Source organism: Micromys minutus, assembly GCF_963924665.1.
Source record: "Micromys minutus genome assembly, chromosome: 22".
NCBI lineage: Eukaryota > Metazoa > Chordata > Mammalia > Rodentia > Muridae > Micromys > Micromys minutus.
In genome coordinates, this window is record NC_137957.1 from 6560194 (window position 1) to 6577747 (window position 17554).

Below are 17554 nucleotides of genomic sequence, written 5' to 3' on the forward strand. Positions count from 1 at the left end.
AAAAATAATCTTTGGTATTATCTGCCTTTTCAGGCAGGTTCTTGGAGATTTTTCGAATTTATCCTCTGAGAATGGGGGTGTGTGCTGTTATGTTAAATATTATTAGCTCTCAGGCTGTGAAAAGGGCAATTCTCCCCTGAAATCCCAGCACATACTATCTCTGGTACTATCATGAGTAAGCAGAGTCTTGCTATGTAGCCCAAGATGCCTTGAACTCAACTCCTGTCTCAGGCTGGTTGGGAATTGTGGCTCTCCGCTGCTCAGCTGTTAGGGTAATAGGTTGACACCATGCCTGTCTCCACAGGTCTTAAGATAAACTGGGATTTGAGATCGCTTTGTGTATTTAGGGTGCTAGCCAACTACAGCATTTTGGGACTCCAGAATCTTCATTTCTAGGTGTGAATCTGAACAGTTCATTTTCTCATTGTTTGGTGAAGTTAAAACAAAGAAAGAAAGAAAGAAAGACAAAAGCCAAAGAATCCCACACTAGCAGGTTCCCAATGAGATAAAAATATTTTTATTTTATAAAACATGCTGTTTTAATAAATTTTTTTAAAAAATAAAACAAAACTCCAGACAGAATGTATGGAAGACAGATACTTCTCAGCTGTGGTCAGGAATGAAGCCAGTAGCTCAACTTCCTCCACACTGGTTTGATTAGCCCATGGAGACTCTACAAGCTGGTCCATCCAGCCGCTGTTTCTCCAGCAGTTGGATGCTTGAGCTGTCTGGAACTCTGCACCCTGTGACTGCCCAGAATTTCAGTTCTCTAGCTGGCTGGGAACTGAGAGTTCTGGTAGAGCTCTTGTATAGGTAACAGTTACCTGGGATATTTATGACAGACACCAATCACTCCACCTGGGTCACTTTACGCTTTGTTTCTGGCCCACTGTTTTGCAGAGGATAAAGGGGGAGTCTGGCAGCTAGAACCTTTGCAACAATTCTGCTGCTTTCCAGTCTATTAATAGCACCGTCTGTAGACCCTGAGCAGATCCAGGTCTGGAAGTGGACAGGGTAAAGCCAACTTGAGACGCCACCTCTCAGTTTGGGGAACTGAGCACTGAAAGGGAAGGCAGCTCACAGTGCCAGCACTGAGGAGAAGACAGCTGCGTCTGTTAGGAGACAGAATCACGGAGACCAGGGTGAACAGAGAAGGCACCAGGACACTCTCTCTGCAGGAAAAACATGAGGAAGGAGGGCAAGGCCTGGACCTTCTTCAGACGTTTCAGAGTTGGGCAAGCAGCTACACACCAGTGTGTCTCTCACTGACTTACAAACAATGCTTCACGATCGAGTAGTACTGCTATAATCCTAGGGTGGTGTACAAGCTCTACATATGCCACCAAAACCTACCCTGCCCTGCGTCCCTTGCCTCGGCCCAGGCTTACTCTTGGGGCTTGTCTGGCTCTCAGGCTCAGGCACCTTCCAGTCCATCTTGCGGCCCTTCTCGTAGAGAGCCTTGAGCACCTTGTGGAAGGACTCAGGCTCAGTACCATTCTTGCTTAGCTCCAGATACTTTCGGTAGAGTTGAAGGGCTGTACGTGCATCCTCAATACTGTCATGGGTCTCACCTTGAATCTTCAGGTCTGAGGTAAACACAGTATTTAGGGAACTCACAAAGCACCCTGTTTCTATCCTGACACCCAGAAAGCACACATGCAGACTCTTCCTATTTTATGTTTACTGGATGTTTCCCTGCATTTATGGATGTGCTCTGTGGGTGTACATGGTCACAGTGAAGGTCAGAAGAGGGTGTCAGATGGTTGTGAGCTGTCACCTAAGTACTCCTCTGCAAGAGCAACAGAAACTCCTAACCACTCAGCCAACTCTTCAGACCCAGACAATGTCTTCTTAAGTTAGAGATAGTGGCTAACTGAAGCCATTAGCAGAAAATGGTAATTCAAACTGAGAAATAACTACTCCTTATACCAAAATGTTTCCCATTCTTGGTTGTTGTTGTAGGTTTTTTGTTTGTTTGTTTAAAGACAAGGTTTCTCTATGTAGCCCCTGCCTGTCCTAGAACTCAGTTTGTAGACCAGGCTGGCCTCTGCCTCCTGAGTGTTGAAAATAAGGTGTGAACAACCATCCCTGGGCTTTTGTTCTTGTTAGGACAATATCTCCTCTACTGCCAATGCTGGCTTCGAACTTAAACGGCTGAAAGCATCAGCCTCCTTGTGCTTTCTACTCCCTTAAAAAAAAACAAAACAAAACAAAAACAAAACAAAAAAAACCCTAGGCCTTTTGTAGCCCAGGCTGACCTTGAAGTCATTATATACTGAGACTAACTTTAAAGTTCTGTTTCTTCTGTGTCTCCTGAATGCCACACTGTCCAGTTTCATGTGGTGCTGGCTCTAAGCAAGTACTCTACCAACTGATCTGCGTCCCCTCATCTTTTAAGATTTATTTATTTGTCTTATGTAAGTACACTGTCGATGTCTTCAAAAACACCAGAAGAGAGCATCTGATCCCATTACAGATGGTTGTGAGCCATCATGTGGTTGCTGGGATTTGAACTCAGGACCTCTGGAAGAGCAGTTAGTGCTCTTAACCACTGAGCCACCTCTCCAGTCCCCCCATTCCCTGCTCTGAATGTTTTCTACTCTTAATCAGTTCTTTCTATAGGGCACACAAAGTAGAGCAACTCACCTAGAAAGTACCACGCAAGGAATCGTAGGGAAATCATTCGTTTGCGGGGCATGTGGAACAGGTAGACTGTGTCAAGTACTTGGTCCTTGGGTACCTGGCAGGGACCAGAAGAACAGAAGCCTTGAGACAGATGACCCCATTCTTAGATATGCACCTCAGAAGCTGGTCCTTAAGAGAAACTCTGAGGCCAGCAAGGCAGGCTCAACAGGTAAGGCCATTTGCCACCAAGCCTGACAACCTTACTTCAATCCCCAGGACCTGGCTGGAGAGACGGCTCAGTGGTTAAGAGCACTGACGCATTGACTGCTCTTCCAAGGGTCCTGAGTTCAGTTCCCAGCAACCACATGGTGGCTCACAACCATCTGTAATGGGATCAGATGCCCTCTTCTGGTCTGTCTGAAAACAGCAACAGTGTAGTCACATTAAATAAATAAATAAGTTAATTAATTAATTAAAAAAAAAACAACAACAACCAGGACCCATGTGAAGGGAGAGTCACCATGCACAAGTTGACCTCTGACCTCTACACATGACCTCAGTACTTGCAGGAAGAGGTATGAATGCACACACCAATAAACATATTTTTAGTGAATGAGGGTGCTGGGAGCAGGTTGGGTGGGAAGAAGGCTGTTTGTTGGGGGAAGTACCAGACATGGTAAGATATGCCATTAGTCCTAACACTAGGAGGAGGCAGGTGGACCTCTGTGAGTCTGAAGCCACCCTGTTCAACATAACTAGTTATAGGCAGCCAGAGCCACTTAGTGAGACACTGTATCAAAAACAAAAACAAACCAAAAAAAAAAAAAAAAAACCCCAAACAAGAAACAAAGGACAATGACAACAACAAGGACACTCTGAAATAAGCCCTGTCCAAACCATGAGGTTGATGACCCGGAAGTCCTTCTGCAGACCATGACCCACAAACTTGACTCCAATATCAATGAGAAAGCGAAGCTTTAAGTAGGTAGACTTGAGAGTTGTGAGGTGCTTTGAGGAGATTTTGGCGTCAAGGTCTCCTGGCTTTATTCCCGAGTACTGAGTCAAGTAATCTACTACCTAGCAGCAAAGGAAAAGGCAAATCACTGAGCTGGAGAAGGCATGGTCTCTTACTGCCACTCTTCCCAGTTTCTTAAGCAGTCTCTGTTAAGCGCAGGGTTGACTTCAATGCCCCCACACCCTCATACCTGCTCCTGTGTGGAGATGTAGTCGTCAATGAAGGGGATGCCCTCATTAGGCCCTTGGCCCCGAACACAGGTGATCCTAGCAACTGACATCTGGCTCGGCTTAATGGTGGACTTGGTGCCGTCACTTCGTAACTCTGCTTCTTCCTATGTCACAGGGTTAATGCGGACACCAGAGAAACACAACGCCTAATATCCTCAGAGCTCTGTCCCCATGTCCCATCTTTTAGCTTTGGTTACCTCATTAAGAGTGACAAACTCGGCATCAAGGCCTACCAGGTCCCCAACCTGTGGCATCTCATTCAGCATCAGTGGAATAAAGGTAGTGTGTGTTTTCCGTTGCTTCCGTGCCAGAGAGGCTTCCGCCAGCAGCACACTAGCCTCAATGGGGTTCTTGACTGGAAAGAGAATGCAGAGGAGACTGGGGCTAGGGAAGTGGCTAGGGGAGACCCCAAGAGGGCTGCTCAGAGGCTGTCTGTCAATACTGAGATCTCTTGATAACCAAAGCATTTGGGGACAAGGAGTATACCTGGGTGGCCAAGTCTACAGCCTGAGGCTGACCCCCGAATCCACATGGAGGAAGGAAAGCACCTACTCCCACAAACTCCTCATCCCACATTCAGCTGTGGCACACATACTAATGCCACACACTGAGTAAATTAAACTAATAAAAAATTTAAAGAGAAACTATATCTGCTAACACAACAGATCAAATCAGAAAATTATCAATAAACAGACCAAGAAAAAGACAGAAATGGTAGAAAAGACAGAATAAGGTTTTCAGTTTGGACCTTAGCTTACAAAGTTCAGAAAAAAACAAGCTACAGAGAAACTATAATTTAAAGGTACCAAGTTGGTACCTCTGAAGGAGCCATGCCCACAGAAGAGATAAGCACTTGAGGATAATGGCTGGAACTGGGGCCAGCTGGCCCCATGGGAAGAGCACTTGCTTCACAAGCCTGACAAGCCGAGTTTGGGTGTCTGGTATCCACATAACGTGGAAGGGGAAACTGACATCACAAAGCTGTCCCCTGGTCTCTACACACACACACACACACACACACACACACACACACACACAAAGCAACAATAAATTTCATTTGAAAAGGAAGCTATGCTATGATGGCCATCCTCATTCAGACCACTCCAAAGAGGACAGGGGTGTCCAGAATCTAAATGTTACCCTAAGCCAGTCTTATCAAGTATCCAGCACTCCATCTCAGAACTTCTAGATTCAAAATTAACTACTTAATTTTGTTTTGTTGTTTGAAATGGTTCTTACTCTATAGCCCAGGTAGGCTCAGGTCATGAACTCATAGCAATCCTCCTGCCACAGCCTTTTGAATGCTGGGATTACAGGTGTAAACTACCATCCGCAGCCAGCTTCCAAACTTAAGATCTTATCAGCACGAATTTCTTTAGTATCCTCGGAAGAGTTAGCACCAGCTACCAATCCCGAATACTACAAAGTTGTTCCCTAGGCTTTTTCCCGAGTCCAACTTAAACTGCCTAAGCCATTGGACCACTCTGTACCACTTACTGTTCAGGTTGTATCTGGAATTGAGATTCCTTTTGACATAATACAGGATAGCAGGTACTTTCCAATTCATATCAAACTGCACAGCTTCATACTAGAGGAGACAGAACACAGGGGGCTGGAGGGGTAGCTCAGCGGTAGAACAGTCAGTCGCCTACTGTGCCTAAGGCTCTGGGTTGAATTCTGAACACTACCTCACTCTTTAAGAAAAGAAAAAGACTGTGTCAGGACCCCAGGTGCTAGTTTTTTTTAAGTCTCCTGATGCCATTTATTCCCAAAGCTTCTCTAGAGTTATCATGAACCTTCCCAGCATTCTACGGGGCCCGAAGAGAAGGACACTGACAGACAGGCAGGTGAAGGGGGATGGGCTGTAATTACACCTGCAGTCACGGCAGCACTCTAGAGACCAGGTCAACGGTACCCTAGGCTGCCCAGTGAATACAAGAACAACCTGAGTAACACAGCAACGCCCACTCTGAACCTCCCCAAAAGAATGAGACAGGGAACAGAACACGTTTTGACTTACCTTATCAATAGGTTCAATAAGGAAGTCATTGAAGAGATACCACTGCTGGTGAGTCACACCCTGTGCAGGTAAAGAGCCAGGCTAAAGTCAAAGAGATAGCTAGCTGTCTCCTTGCCAAGAGCTTGAGCACAGACTAGGTCTGCACCACAGCCGTGTCCTCCAGGAGTGCTGTTCTCCGAGCCGTTTCACTCACCTCCTTCCGCTGGTGGTAGGTCTCGCCAACTCTGATGTGAGCCACCAAGCTGCCTCCTGTCCGTGAGTCCAGGATGTGTGCCACAGTAGCCGTCAGGTCATACACACAGACACCATGCTCCTCTGCCCTGGCTGGACCCCACTGTGAGGGGACCCAGGCTGTTAAGCTAAGTTTAAGGATGGGGTGTGGGATGGGGGATGGGGACAAAGGGAAGAGGGCAGGGAGTCCTGGGAATGGGGAGCCAGGGTAGGTAATCTCCATTTTAGCCCATCTATGACTTCCCAGCTCTACACTGAGTTCTTCTAGACAACCCCAGAACTGGTGAGAGACACGTTTTAACCCTTTTCTTGCTCCTCTGAGGCCCTCCATCTGCTGCTCTGCCTCACCTTCCACTCTGCCTCTGCTCCCTCAGTCCCTCTCTTCTTCCCACTTTTCCAACCGCCTGTACCTCATGCTCATCAGCCCAGTTGCACACGTCCAGCCCTTTGTTCTTGGTCATCTTCATGCGGATGGAAAATGGAAGCCAGACATTCTTCAGCTCCTCAATGGAGGAACAACAGAGAAATCCCTCTGGACTCCTCAGTTCCTTCCTATTAGGACAAAGAAGTAGCAATGTGCTCTAAAGATATGTAGCCAGTGAACAGAGGAGTCAGCAAGTAGTTCCATCATCTGACAACCCTAAGATGCACCCACCAATCAGCTAAAGCAAACTCCTTGCTCTTCATTTCCCCTCCGAACTTCTTCACTGCTATTTTGAAGGCGACCTGAACACAAAGGAAAGAACATATCATATACAGACGTAACGCAAAAAGTAAAGACAAAGGAGTCCTGGGAAGTCCTGCTTCCAGTCCTGCTCACTACCTCAGCTTGCAGTCTCCAGAAATCAGCCTCTTTTGAGCTATTCACTTCACAGTTAATGACAAGAATATCTGGCAGATGTCGGATGTTTCGGGTCTGAATCTGAGAGAAGAAAACAAAAAATGGCAGAGTCTACAGAAAATACAAAGCCTAGACAGGATTCGTAAAAGTGGAGTTCCTCCCCACCCTGTAGACCCTGGAAAGCCATGCTAACACTGGCATACCCTACATGCATTAAGGGACCATGGCTACTCACTGTGGGCTGGTACTTCTCACAGGTGTCACACCAGGCCTGCGTGTTCTGCTCCAGGCAGATGCTTCGCTTTAGCACCTGAGCAAAGTCATAGTTCTTGCCGGTTTTATCTGAGGAGACACTTGACACGTCACTCCAAGCTCTCCCCTCTACCCATACCCCCCCCAGCCCCTCAGTGGTGTTACAAGTTATCTGAGGGAGCCTCCCGACCCAGGTGCAGGGAATACCACAGATGCTACCCTCAGGGTAGGAGAGTGTGAAGAGCAGGGTAGATGAGGCCCGCACAGTCTCACTGCCACAGCGGCAGAGGCTGCAGTTCTCCATCTCACAGCTGAACAGCTGTCCGATGACGGAGTCCCCTGATGAGCAGAAACTGCTGAGAGAGGTGAGGGTAACACACATACGCACACCAAGTGTTAGAAGACCCCTCAGTCCCAGGGAGCCTGCTTTGGGGGCTTTACTCATCTAGTTCCATACCTGCCTCCAGCACCTCGATAAGCCTGGGGAACTTCCAGCTCCTGCATATCCTGATGTAGCTGAGTGAGGATGAAGCGGTTCCACCTCTGGATGAGCCTCGCCAGACTGCCCTTGCCTGAAGCCTCATCAGAGTCAGCCAGGATGAGACCTAGTGCTGAGGCCTCAGGAATAGTCCGGAAAGCTCGGAGGAAATTACTGCCCTGGAAGAGGGTTATGTTGACAGAAATGTGCTGTTTGCACAGCGGTGCCCTTTTCAACCATCTACCTTCTGTCCCTTGCTGTTTTGAGTGTCCCAGGTCACAGAGGACTGACCTGACAAGGATCGCCACGCGAGAGGTCCAGCATGTGGAAGAGGAAGCCAAGCTCGCATGCCAGACAGAACTCCTTCTGACAAAGGTGGTTCTGGATCAGACAGCGAACAGGCTCCAAGAAATAGAGCACCTGGAGGGGGAGCAGGAGAGTTGGTGTGGGTAACTGGGAGCAGGGAAAGATGGGAGTGGGGCTCTGGGAGCTGCTGGATACAAAGTGTGACTCCACTGGAGCTCACAGAGGAGACAGAGGTATAAGGGACGGTACAGTAGAGGAGACCTAGGGAGAACAGAGGAGGAACAAAGGGGCAGTGGGAATACAGAAAGCAGGAGGCATGTGCAAGCTCAGGGAGAGCCAGCCCTTACCTGGATCATACAGTTACAGTAGGCATTGGGGATGTGAGGCTCTAACCCAGCAAACAGAGTCTTATTGTAGTGTTTAAAGTCAAAGTCTTCCAGTCCTAGCTTGGAATATTTGATGGTTACCTAAGGCACAGTTTGAGTGGAATGAGGACTTTGGACTTCCCGGGTCTAGAGTTGTGGAGGAACTGCATCCAATTCCATGCCATGTGATACCCTTTCCCCACACTCCCCACCAGACCCTGACTCAGTGTCCCCAGCACCTTCCGGTATTTCTTAGAAACTGTGTGGAGAGGTTCCTCTTCTCGCCCTGCCGGTGACTCGGTGACTTGGCTGAAGTTGTCAAATTCATGGTCTGACTCCTTTAGTCGATAAGGAATCTAGGAGTTTTGGTTTTTTGTTTTTGAAAAAGAGAAAGAAACTCCATTGGATTGTTTAACATCTTTGACTTCCCCTTCTTTTTCCTTTCTGATGTTTTTTTGTTTTGTTTTGTTTTGTTTTGAGACATGGTCTCACTATGTAGCCCTAGTTGGCCTGAAATTCAGTATGTAGACCAGGCTAGCCTTGAACTATCTTTACCTCTTTAAGTTCTGGAATTAAAGGCATGTGCCATCACACCTGACTCTGTCTTTATTTTATTTATTTTTAATTTTATTTTTTTTGAGACAGGGACTCATATAGCCAAGGCTGGCCTCAAATTCAATATGCACACAAGAAAACCTTGAACATTCAGCCATCCAGGGCGGGCGTTGCCAGTGTACGCCACCTTACCCAGTGCCTACTTAGTTCTTTTCTTATTTTTAAAACTTTATTTTAACAGAACCATGCTTGCAGAAATATATTCACATTGGTTAGTGCAATGCAACTAAGTCTAATTTGTACGTGATTTATGATTTTAAAGATCTGAAGCCCTGCCATCTACTTTACTTTTATCTGTCACAAACATATAAAAGGTCTCCCATCAAAATGCTGCCAGTGAAGACAGGAAGAGCACTGAGAATATGCTTTTGGTTTGCCTTAGAAAACAGCACATCACACTGTCAACCACCATAAAACTCACATCACACTGTCAACAACCATAAAACTGGGGCAAAAGTCATCCTCAGACCGACACATGTGCTGTGATACACGCATGCCTACACACTCGCACTCTCTCTCAAAGAATTATTTATTTAATGTATATGAGCACACTGTCACTGTCTTCAGACACACTATCAGATCCCATTACAGATGGTTGTGAGCCACCATGTGGTTACTGGGAATTGAACTCAGGACCTCTGGAAGAGCGGTCAGTGCTCTAACCACTGAGCCATCTCTCCAGCCCCATTACACTGTTCTTAACTGCTCTAGCCTATAGCTTCCCTTTGGAAAGCTCTGGTACAGAGTGCTCATAACATTTGTTTGGCATTTAACAACAAGATATAAATAATGTCTTTTCTTCAACCAAATAACCATCCTAAGGAATAAAACCTTATCATTATGTATTAGACATAACAAGCAGAGTTTCTTAAATTCTGCACACACGTCCCAAACTTGACTGTCTAAAAACAAAACAAATACTAATAAGAGATAGGAAAGCACAGTAGGGCTCGTCTCTGAACACACCTGGTTGCGCAGCCTGGTTCGAGGGTTGGGAGCATAGCCAATGAAGCCCACTTTCTTCATGGTTCGAAGAATTTCTGCATCCACAGGTGGTGCTCGCCTATAATCCAGTGTAGTTCTAGGCTTGAGGGGCCATGACAGCCACCCATGCAGTTCCCAACCCATGGGTTCAGAAGAAGAAAAAGCATTTAAGGTAGACAACAATAACTACAGCAGTGGAATAATAGCCAGGCTAACAAAAGCTTCCCTATTCCCCTCGACCCCCCAGCCCAGCAGTGAGGTGCAACCTGGGAGCAGGAGCAGAGTTGGCAGCAGGCCAGTCGGAGAGCAGCGTGTCAGTGGTGAGTGGGACAGGAATAAGGGAAAGTGGCAGCAGATCCTGGCTCCAGTCCAGAGGAGGCAGTGAGTCCACAAGACAGGGCAGAGCAAATTCAGTCTCTCGGGAGTAGGGGTTGAAGGACGGCTCAGGGGAGTCAGTCCAGAGATGCACACAGCCCTCGGAATCCCCAAAGGCCAAAGCCTGCTTGCTGGCTGACACGTCAAATGTCATGAGCAGAGGTCCCACAGGATTCACATGGAAGATGTCAGCTGGGTTGGCCAGGCCTGTGGGTTCACAAAACTGGCACTGACCTAGAAGGGGAAAAGGGACAGACCAGTGAGCCCTAGAAAGTAAAAGAGAAAACCCTTTACCCTCTTCTAACATCAGGAGACATAATCATAGGGAGTGACAGGGGGTGGGGGCTTCACTCCTAGCAAAGGCGCGTCTCCAGTCATTCCACCTAGCCTTAAGACAGGGTCTCTCTGTGTAGCCCTTGCTGTCCTAAACTCTGAAGATCAAGGTGGCCTCAAACTCAGAGCTCTACATGCCTCTGCCTCTTGTGTGCTGCCATTAAAGGTATGTGTCACCACATCCAGCTAAGACTTATTTTTTAATTATATGTATGTGTGTTGGGATATACACACCAGTGCAGGTGCCTGCAGAGGCCAGAAGAGGGCATGAGATCCACTGAGACCTCCAACCAAACCTGTAGGTGTTGGGAACCCAACTCTGGTTCTATACAAAAACAATAAATACACTGAAATGCTGGTGCATAGGAGATATATATGGTATATAGAAGATACTATCTGGTGTAGAGAGACACTATCTGGCGTATAAAGACACTATATAATGTAGGGGGCCTCCCACCTTATGGGCAATCACTCTGTCATCTGGTTGCAGCCCTGGCTTGCCCTGTTTTTCTTTCTTAAGACAAGGCATCACTATGTTGCCCTGTCAGGTCTTGAATTCACCATCTTCCTGCACCCATCCTACCCAGAGCTGCACCTGTCCTACCCAGAGCTGCACCTGTCCTACCCAGAGCTGCGCCCGTCCTACCCAGAGCTGCACCCGTCCTACCCAGAGCTGCGCCCATCGTACCTGACTGGGAGATGATAGCAAGGCGGGAAGTGTACGTGGGGATGAAACGCAAAAAGGCCGGATCCACGTGCACCTGAAGGGGAGTGATGGCACGCATCATGCGCAGGTCATACACCTTGAGGAAACGGTCACAGGCCAGGCCAGTGAGGCGGCTGGAGAAGCCGCAGGCAGCCAGCAGGTTTCCATGAACATCAAAGTCTGACAGACTCCCTGAGAAAGCATCAAATTCATGCTCCACTTTAAAACTACGGAGGTCTCGCAGGGAAACCTGAAGAAGAAAAGACTTGTTATCTGTCACCTGTGAGAAAAAAGAGATCCTACCACCTACTTAACACTGAGAGGCCCTGCCATGGAAGACCAAGGCTCTAGGATACTGTCAGAGCAAAGAAAGGCGGAAAGAAAAGCCAAGGGTTAGAAGGGATGGTCCAGAGAGCTCATTTATCCTTTTGCCTTCAAGGTACCTAGCTATAGAGTAATCTCAACACACCAAACAGGGCAAGACTTAACTCCTCATCTCTAACTCGCAGAGAAAGTAGACCCCAATATCTAGTGAAACAGGCCACGGTGCGAAGAGACATGGAATCTGTTACCTTGCCAGATGTGTGGCCACAGAAGAAGAAGCGATTTGTCTGTCTCATGATGGCGACTCCGGGTGTTTCAACTGCATACTAGAGAAACAGGAGAAGCCAGTGACGTGATTTCTCGCAACTAAGAGACAGAGGTCCTACCCATATCTCAACACACTACAGCTCAAGCATAGCCCCACAACGACCTCAGCTCCCACATGTCTTTCCTGGGCACGACCCAAGTTCATACCTTTTGAGTCTCCTGGACAGTGTTCAGATCAATCTCCAGTATGTGGTTCTGCAGCCCACCAACAAGCAGAGTGTTGTTGTCTGCCAGAAGGAGACTGTGCATGTCCTCACTCTCATCCAGCCTGTGTGAGAAGAGCCACACCAGGGCCTCACCAGCTGCCAGCTCTACAGTTTCCCTGTAACGTCCCCCTTTCCCAGCTGGACCGAAAGGCCACTTACAAATAGTCAAATATAATGAGCCCCCCACGGGCCATGTACTTGAGGTTGTTCTTGGTGAGGAAGAGGATACCGTTCTCCAGGCTCTGGATTTGCCGAATGTCATCACTGCCATTGACCTGAAAGGATGAGTAGCGCTCCAGAGCTGGACCGAAGAAGGAAGTGGCATGGCCCTGGGAACAATGAAAACACACGGCTGGGTGAGGCAGGGGCATGGCATATACTTGCCAAGGATTGAGCATTCCTCCGATTCCCTTCCTATCCAATCGAGGCATAAGGCTAGGGATCAGTCAATCTTAGTGACAAAGCAACAATTGCTCTGCCTTACTTAATTCAAATTATTATTTTTGTAAATTATTTTTAATTATTAGCTGAAACATTACCTATCATTATGGTCAGAGTGAGAATAAAATGAGGGTTTATACAAGTTTTTTTTATGTTTTTAATTTTTTTATCTGTGTGTATGTTCTAGAGAGACTGGAAGAGGGTACCAGATCCCTTGGAGTTAGTTGTCAGCTGCCACATGGGTGCTGAGACACTAACCCAGATCCTCTGGAAGGCAACAGGTAATTTTAACACATTCACCCAGCACAGAATACTTATATAAACTTTCATTTTATTCTCACTGTGATGGTGATGACAGGCAATGCTTCAGGTAACTAGAGATGTGTTCCTTCAGAAGGCCAGGGACATAAGCTGATCCTCCACTCGCCACTTACTCTATGGTCAAGTTTTAGGGTGGTGTTTTTGGTCTTTATTTTAAAAAAAAAAAGTCTCATATAGTCCAGAAAAGCCTGCCTAAGCCCCCAAAGTGCTGATATCAGACCTTGCTTCATGGCTAAACCTTTTTGTTGCTTTTGAGGCAGAGTCTCTCTCTGTGTATCCTTGGATGTTCTGGAATTTGTCATAAAGACCAGGTTGGCTTCAAACTCAGAGACCTTTCTGCATCTGCCTCTGGAGTCTCATTTGCTTAAATCTTAATCTCTACAGCAAGTGAGCAACCCATACAGTCAATGGCTATGGACCAGAACAGACAGACACCTACCCTGCTCTGGCATATCGTTCACTCCCGACCTCCGACATGACTTTCTGACTCCTTATGTGTGTGCCTTCCTTGTTGTGGTTTGAGAGAGGGTCACACTATGCAGCCATGGCTGTCCAGCCTGTCTCCAGAGTGGAATTAAATCTGTGTCACTACCTTACAGTTTCCCCTCTTTGGATCCCTTGAAACATAAACCTCCTCACTTATAACCTCATTTGCTCTCAAGAGGTTTTTGTTTTAATCACATTTGTGCTTTTCTTTTGTTTTATTCAGTACTAGGAATCAAACCTAAGGGTTCACATGTGCTAGGCAAGTACTCAGCTTAGACAGATCCCCAGCCTTTTTTCTTTTACTTTATTTTGAGATAGGTTCTTGCTACATAGTATTTGGTGGCCTGGACCTTATGCAACCTGTCTTGAATTCTCAAGCACTGAGATTACAGACAGACATGTGCACACCTTGAATCCCATTTCTTTTAAAATTTATTTATTTATTTATTTTCTTTCTTACTTACATATTTTTGAGACTGTTTTGGGATTCATTTTGCAGATGTAGCTGGCCTCAAACTAACAGAAATCCATCTGCTTCTGTATTCCAAGTGCTGGGATTAAAGGCGTGGACTAACAGTCCAGCCTTGATTCATGGATTGTTGTGTTTTGTTTTGTTAACTGCCTACTACAAACCTATGCCTTATAATTAAGTTATGGCACCTAGCAGTTGGCTTACTAATTTCAGAAGGTGGGGATATAACTCAGTTGTAAAACACTTGCCTAGCATGTGTAAGGTCTTGGCCTTAATACTCAAGCACTGGAAAAGCCGAATTTTCCCATGCCTTCAACATATAGACTAAAGGATTCCGGGGCCTGAGGCTGGGAGGATACTAACGTCAAGGCCTGTGGAGAGACACCAAGGTTGGATCCCAAGGTGTGTAGGGGGTAGGAACTAAGGCTGGATCCTAGGGCCTGTGGGGGTGAGGGGTGCTAAGGTTGGACCCCAAGGCCTCTTGTATTCCAGGAAACTTCTTATCAGTGATTCACACCCCATCTTACTTTGTGTGTTCTTCACTCTGACAAAGGAAAGAGGTTAAATGAATAAATGCCTACCTTTCAGCTTCCACACAATCTACTTTTTTTAAAGTGCAAAGCTAGGCATGGGGGTGATTGCTTCAAATTCAAGCACTGAGGAGGGAAAGGCAGGTAGATCTGTGTTTGAGTCCAGCCTAGTCTACAGAGTGAGTTCTAGGACAGCCAGGGCTACACAAAGAAATCCTGTCTTTAAAAAAAAAAAAAAGACTAGTTCAACTAGGCAGAGTGGTATATGCCTGTAACTGTAACACAGCTTGGAGATGTATACATGAGTTCAAAGTCATTCTTAGCTATAAACCAAGTTCAAAGCCAGCCCGGAATAAAAAAGGTAAAAGGGAAATTATTCAGTATATTGCAAAGATAGCAAGCAACAGAGCTACCTAGTTGGCTCAATTCGTTTAAAGTTACTTGTGGTTCCTGCATGCTGTACTCAGCATTCCATACAATACCACGGGAGTCTGACACAGCTTTCTGCATCTGTTCCTACCAGTCTATACAAAACCATGGGAGTCTAACACAGATTTCTGTTAAAAAAAAAAAAACAAACAAACAAGGTCTTACAGAACCTATTTGGTTTCATAACATATATTAATACACATTTAAAAATTAACACTGATAACTGCTAAGACTAACATCAGGAAGAGAAGACAAAATAATCCCAATAGGTATCCAAAAAACATTCATTAAACATTCTACAGTTATAAACCAGGTGTGGCACATTCCTGAAACACCAGCACTGAGGGGTTGAGATAAGGCTGCCCCTAGTTCAAAGCCACCCTGGGTTGCATAGTAAGTCCCAGATCAGAAGGTGCTACAGAGTAAAACTGTTTCAAACCCCGACCCCACACCCAATTCTAAACTGGGTAAAAAACTAAAGACGAAGGGATGGGTACAGGTACTGAAAACATGGCTGAGCTCGGTCAGTGGTGTGCCCATCCCCTCAGCTCTGGAGATGAGGGTAGGACTGTGAATCTGAGGCCAGCCTGGGTTACACAGCAAAACCCCATCTTAAGACAAAAACAGGATTCAACATGTAGAAGTGAGCATGGTGCTTCCTTGCTGTGTACAAGGTCCTGCGTTTTATCCAAGCATGACATACACTAAATAAAGTTTTGGTGCCTATATTCTCAGCACTCAGAAGACAGAGGCAGGAGGATCAGAAATTCAAGACCATCCTTGGCCATACATAAAGTTCAAGGCCAGACTGGGATAGAGGAGACCCCCATCTTAAAAAAACAATCAACAGCAGTCAGATATGGCTGCACACAAGTAAACTCAGCACTTCGGAAGCAAAAGCAGGATTGAGTTCTAGGTCAGTCTGGACTATAGAGAAAGATATCACACAGTAAGTGATGGGCAAACTGGCAGAGTGGAATGCCTTATGAGACTAAATATGTAGTTAATCTCTGGAGCCTAGATTCCACAATTCTCCACTCCCCTCTTGGTTGAGAGACCCAGCTAACTCTAATCACTTCAACTCGGTTTTGACTCCCATCAAACAGCTGTTCTTGGGCAAGGCCAGATAGAGATTTCTAATACACCCTTTCAGCCTTCAGAAAGGGGTATAGTTCTTACCCCGTGGCTCCCCACCCACAGCATCTCCTCCTGTAAATCAAAGTGGGAGACAGACACAGGCACTCCCACTTCAGCCACCACGCTGTGCAACTCAGAGTAGACACCTTCCATTATATGCACCGACTCCTGGACGGGCAGTGCCTCCAAGGCCACCCCCTCTGGGTCCAGCTCCACATTCTGTAGCAAACTTGGATTCAGGTGGGCATCCAGGACTGGGTCCAGTGTAGAATGCATAGCTGGAGAAAAATCGGCCAGTCCGGGATCCAGACCCTCAAAGTTCATGACGATAATGGCCGCTGGTCAGACCTGAGACACACCCTCCCTTGCTGGGGTTCCTACAGACACCTGACCCAGGCTTCAGCAGGACAGCACCAGTGAACCTAGAATGGACATCCTTGCCTGCAAGGGAAAGAGGCAGCTCAGTCAGGGATAGGCCTAAGTACTGAAAGTGTCTTCTATGTGGACAGGGCAACGAGGCAGGCAGAGGGATGAGACTGCCAGGCAAGGAAGGAAGCATGCAGGAAGGGGACACGGGCAATGTTGTAAAGTGAGACAACGGTGACCCTTACTCCGCACCTCTAAACTTTCTAAGTTTTCTACCACCCCACCAAATGATCTAATTCTTGACTTCCCTATCTTCTGAACCACAAGGTGAAGGAAGCGGGTATGACAGGGGCTGAAGTTTGGTGGAGAGCTGAGTTGCTTGTTTCCTAGAATTGGACATGAGACAAAGGGGCTGGGCAGTGAAGGGATCAAGACAAGTCAGTTTCCCAGAATCCTTTACAGTGGTTACCCAGCATTCTCCAGGGGGTGGGTAACAAGAACGGCCAGTTATCCACAAACTGGGCGGGGGGGCGGGGGAGTAATGGAAACGGATAGCTACCCAGAATTCTTTGAGCGAACCAGAGAAACTGGTTACCCAGAATTCTCCCCCAGCGCAGGGGACAGGAGGGGAAGGATTAGGGCAAAGGTCAAGACGTGTTCCTGGGATGCTTACGGGGAATGGGTCATTACCAAGATTTCTCCATGGCGGATATTTTGGAGCGCGTGGAATTCAAACGAGTAGGGGGAAGAGAAAACGCCGTCAGCTCCGCGGGAAATTCCAGTTTCCCTACTACTCCCCCGCCTCGGCTCAACCTAACACAAGCAAGACAGACGGCGGATTGGCAGTCATCGCCACCAATCAGCAGGGGCCACGGGCTCCTTTCAGCCAATCAGAAGGGGCCAGGTACAGGCGGCTCCGGAGAAGGCTGTGACGTAAGCTCCGCCGCCAAAACAAGGTTACGGAATGCCACCGTGGACAAACTGAGTCAGGCACAGACCTACTTGGTGTTACGAAAAGTAATCCCTTCGCTCTTGAGTTTTGTTAAACAAAATTAACTTTAGACTTAGAAACAAGCTTTTACGCTCCATGAATAGTGACTAGACTAAGGGACGCCCGAGGCAAAGCATTGGGACTCGCC

The 17554-nt window shown here is 46.9% G+C and overlaps 1 protein-coding gene across 6 annotated transcripts; it reads right to left on the bottom strand.

The window, feature by feature from the left end:
- Positions 1-849: 849 nt before the first annotated feature.
- PAN2 (poly(A) specific ribonuclease subunit PAN2) lies at positions 850-17222 on the bottom strand. Of its 6 annotated transcripts, none has more exons than XM_080935133.1 (26): positions 17106-17222; positions 16092-16490; positions 12393-12562; positions 12175-12295; positions 11949-12026; positions 11359-11626; positions 10229-10571; positions 9945-10041; positions 8603-8719; positions 8346-8465; positions 7984-8112; positions 7672-7871; positions 7434-7567; positions 7198-7304; positions 6945-7043; positions 6777-6847; positions 6532-6673; positions 6084-6224; positions 5891-5950; positions 5368-5458; positions 4068-4225; positions 3831-3974; positions 3523-3702; positions 2647-2740; positions 1389-1586; positions 850-1112 (listed from the first exon to the last, which is right to left on the bottom strand). In XM_080935133.1, the coding sequence occupies exons 2-26, from the start codon at positions 16371-16373 to the stop codon at positions 1078-1080; spliced, it is 3579 nt and encodes a 1192-aa protein (XP_080791259.1). In that variant the 5' UTR covers positions 16374-16490; positions 17106-17222; the 3' UTR covers positions 850-1077. The 6 variants fall into 6 exon arrangements, 5 of the variants coding, with proteins under 5 accessions (XP_080791259.1, XP_080791257.1, XP_080791258.1 ...); XM_080935131.1 differs by having other exon boundaries at positions 1354-1586; XM_080935132.1 differs by having other exon boundaries at positions 7434-7570.
- Positions 17223-17554: the final 332 nt, after the last annotated feature.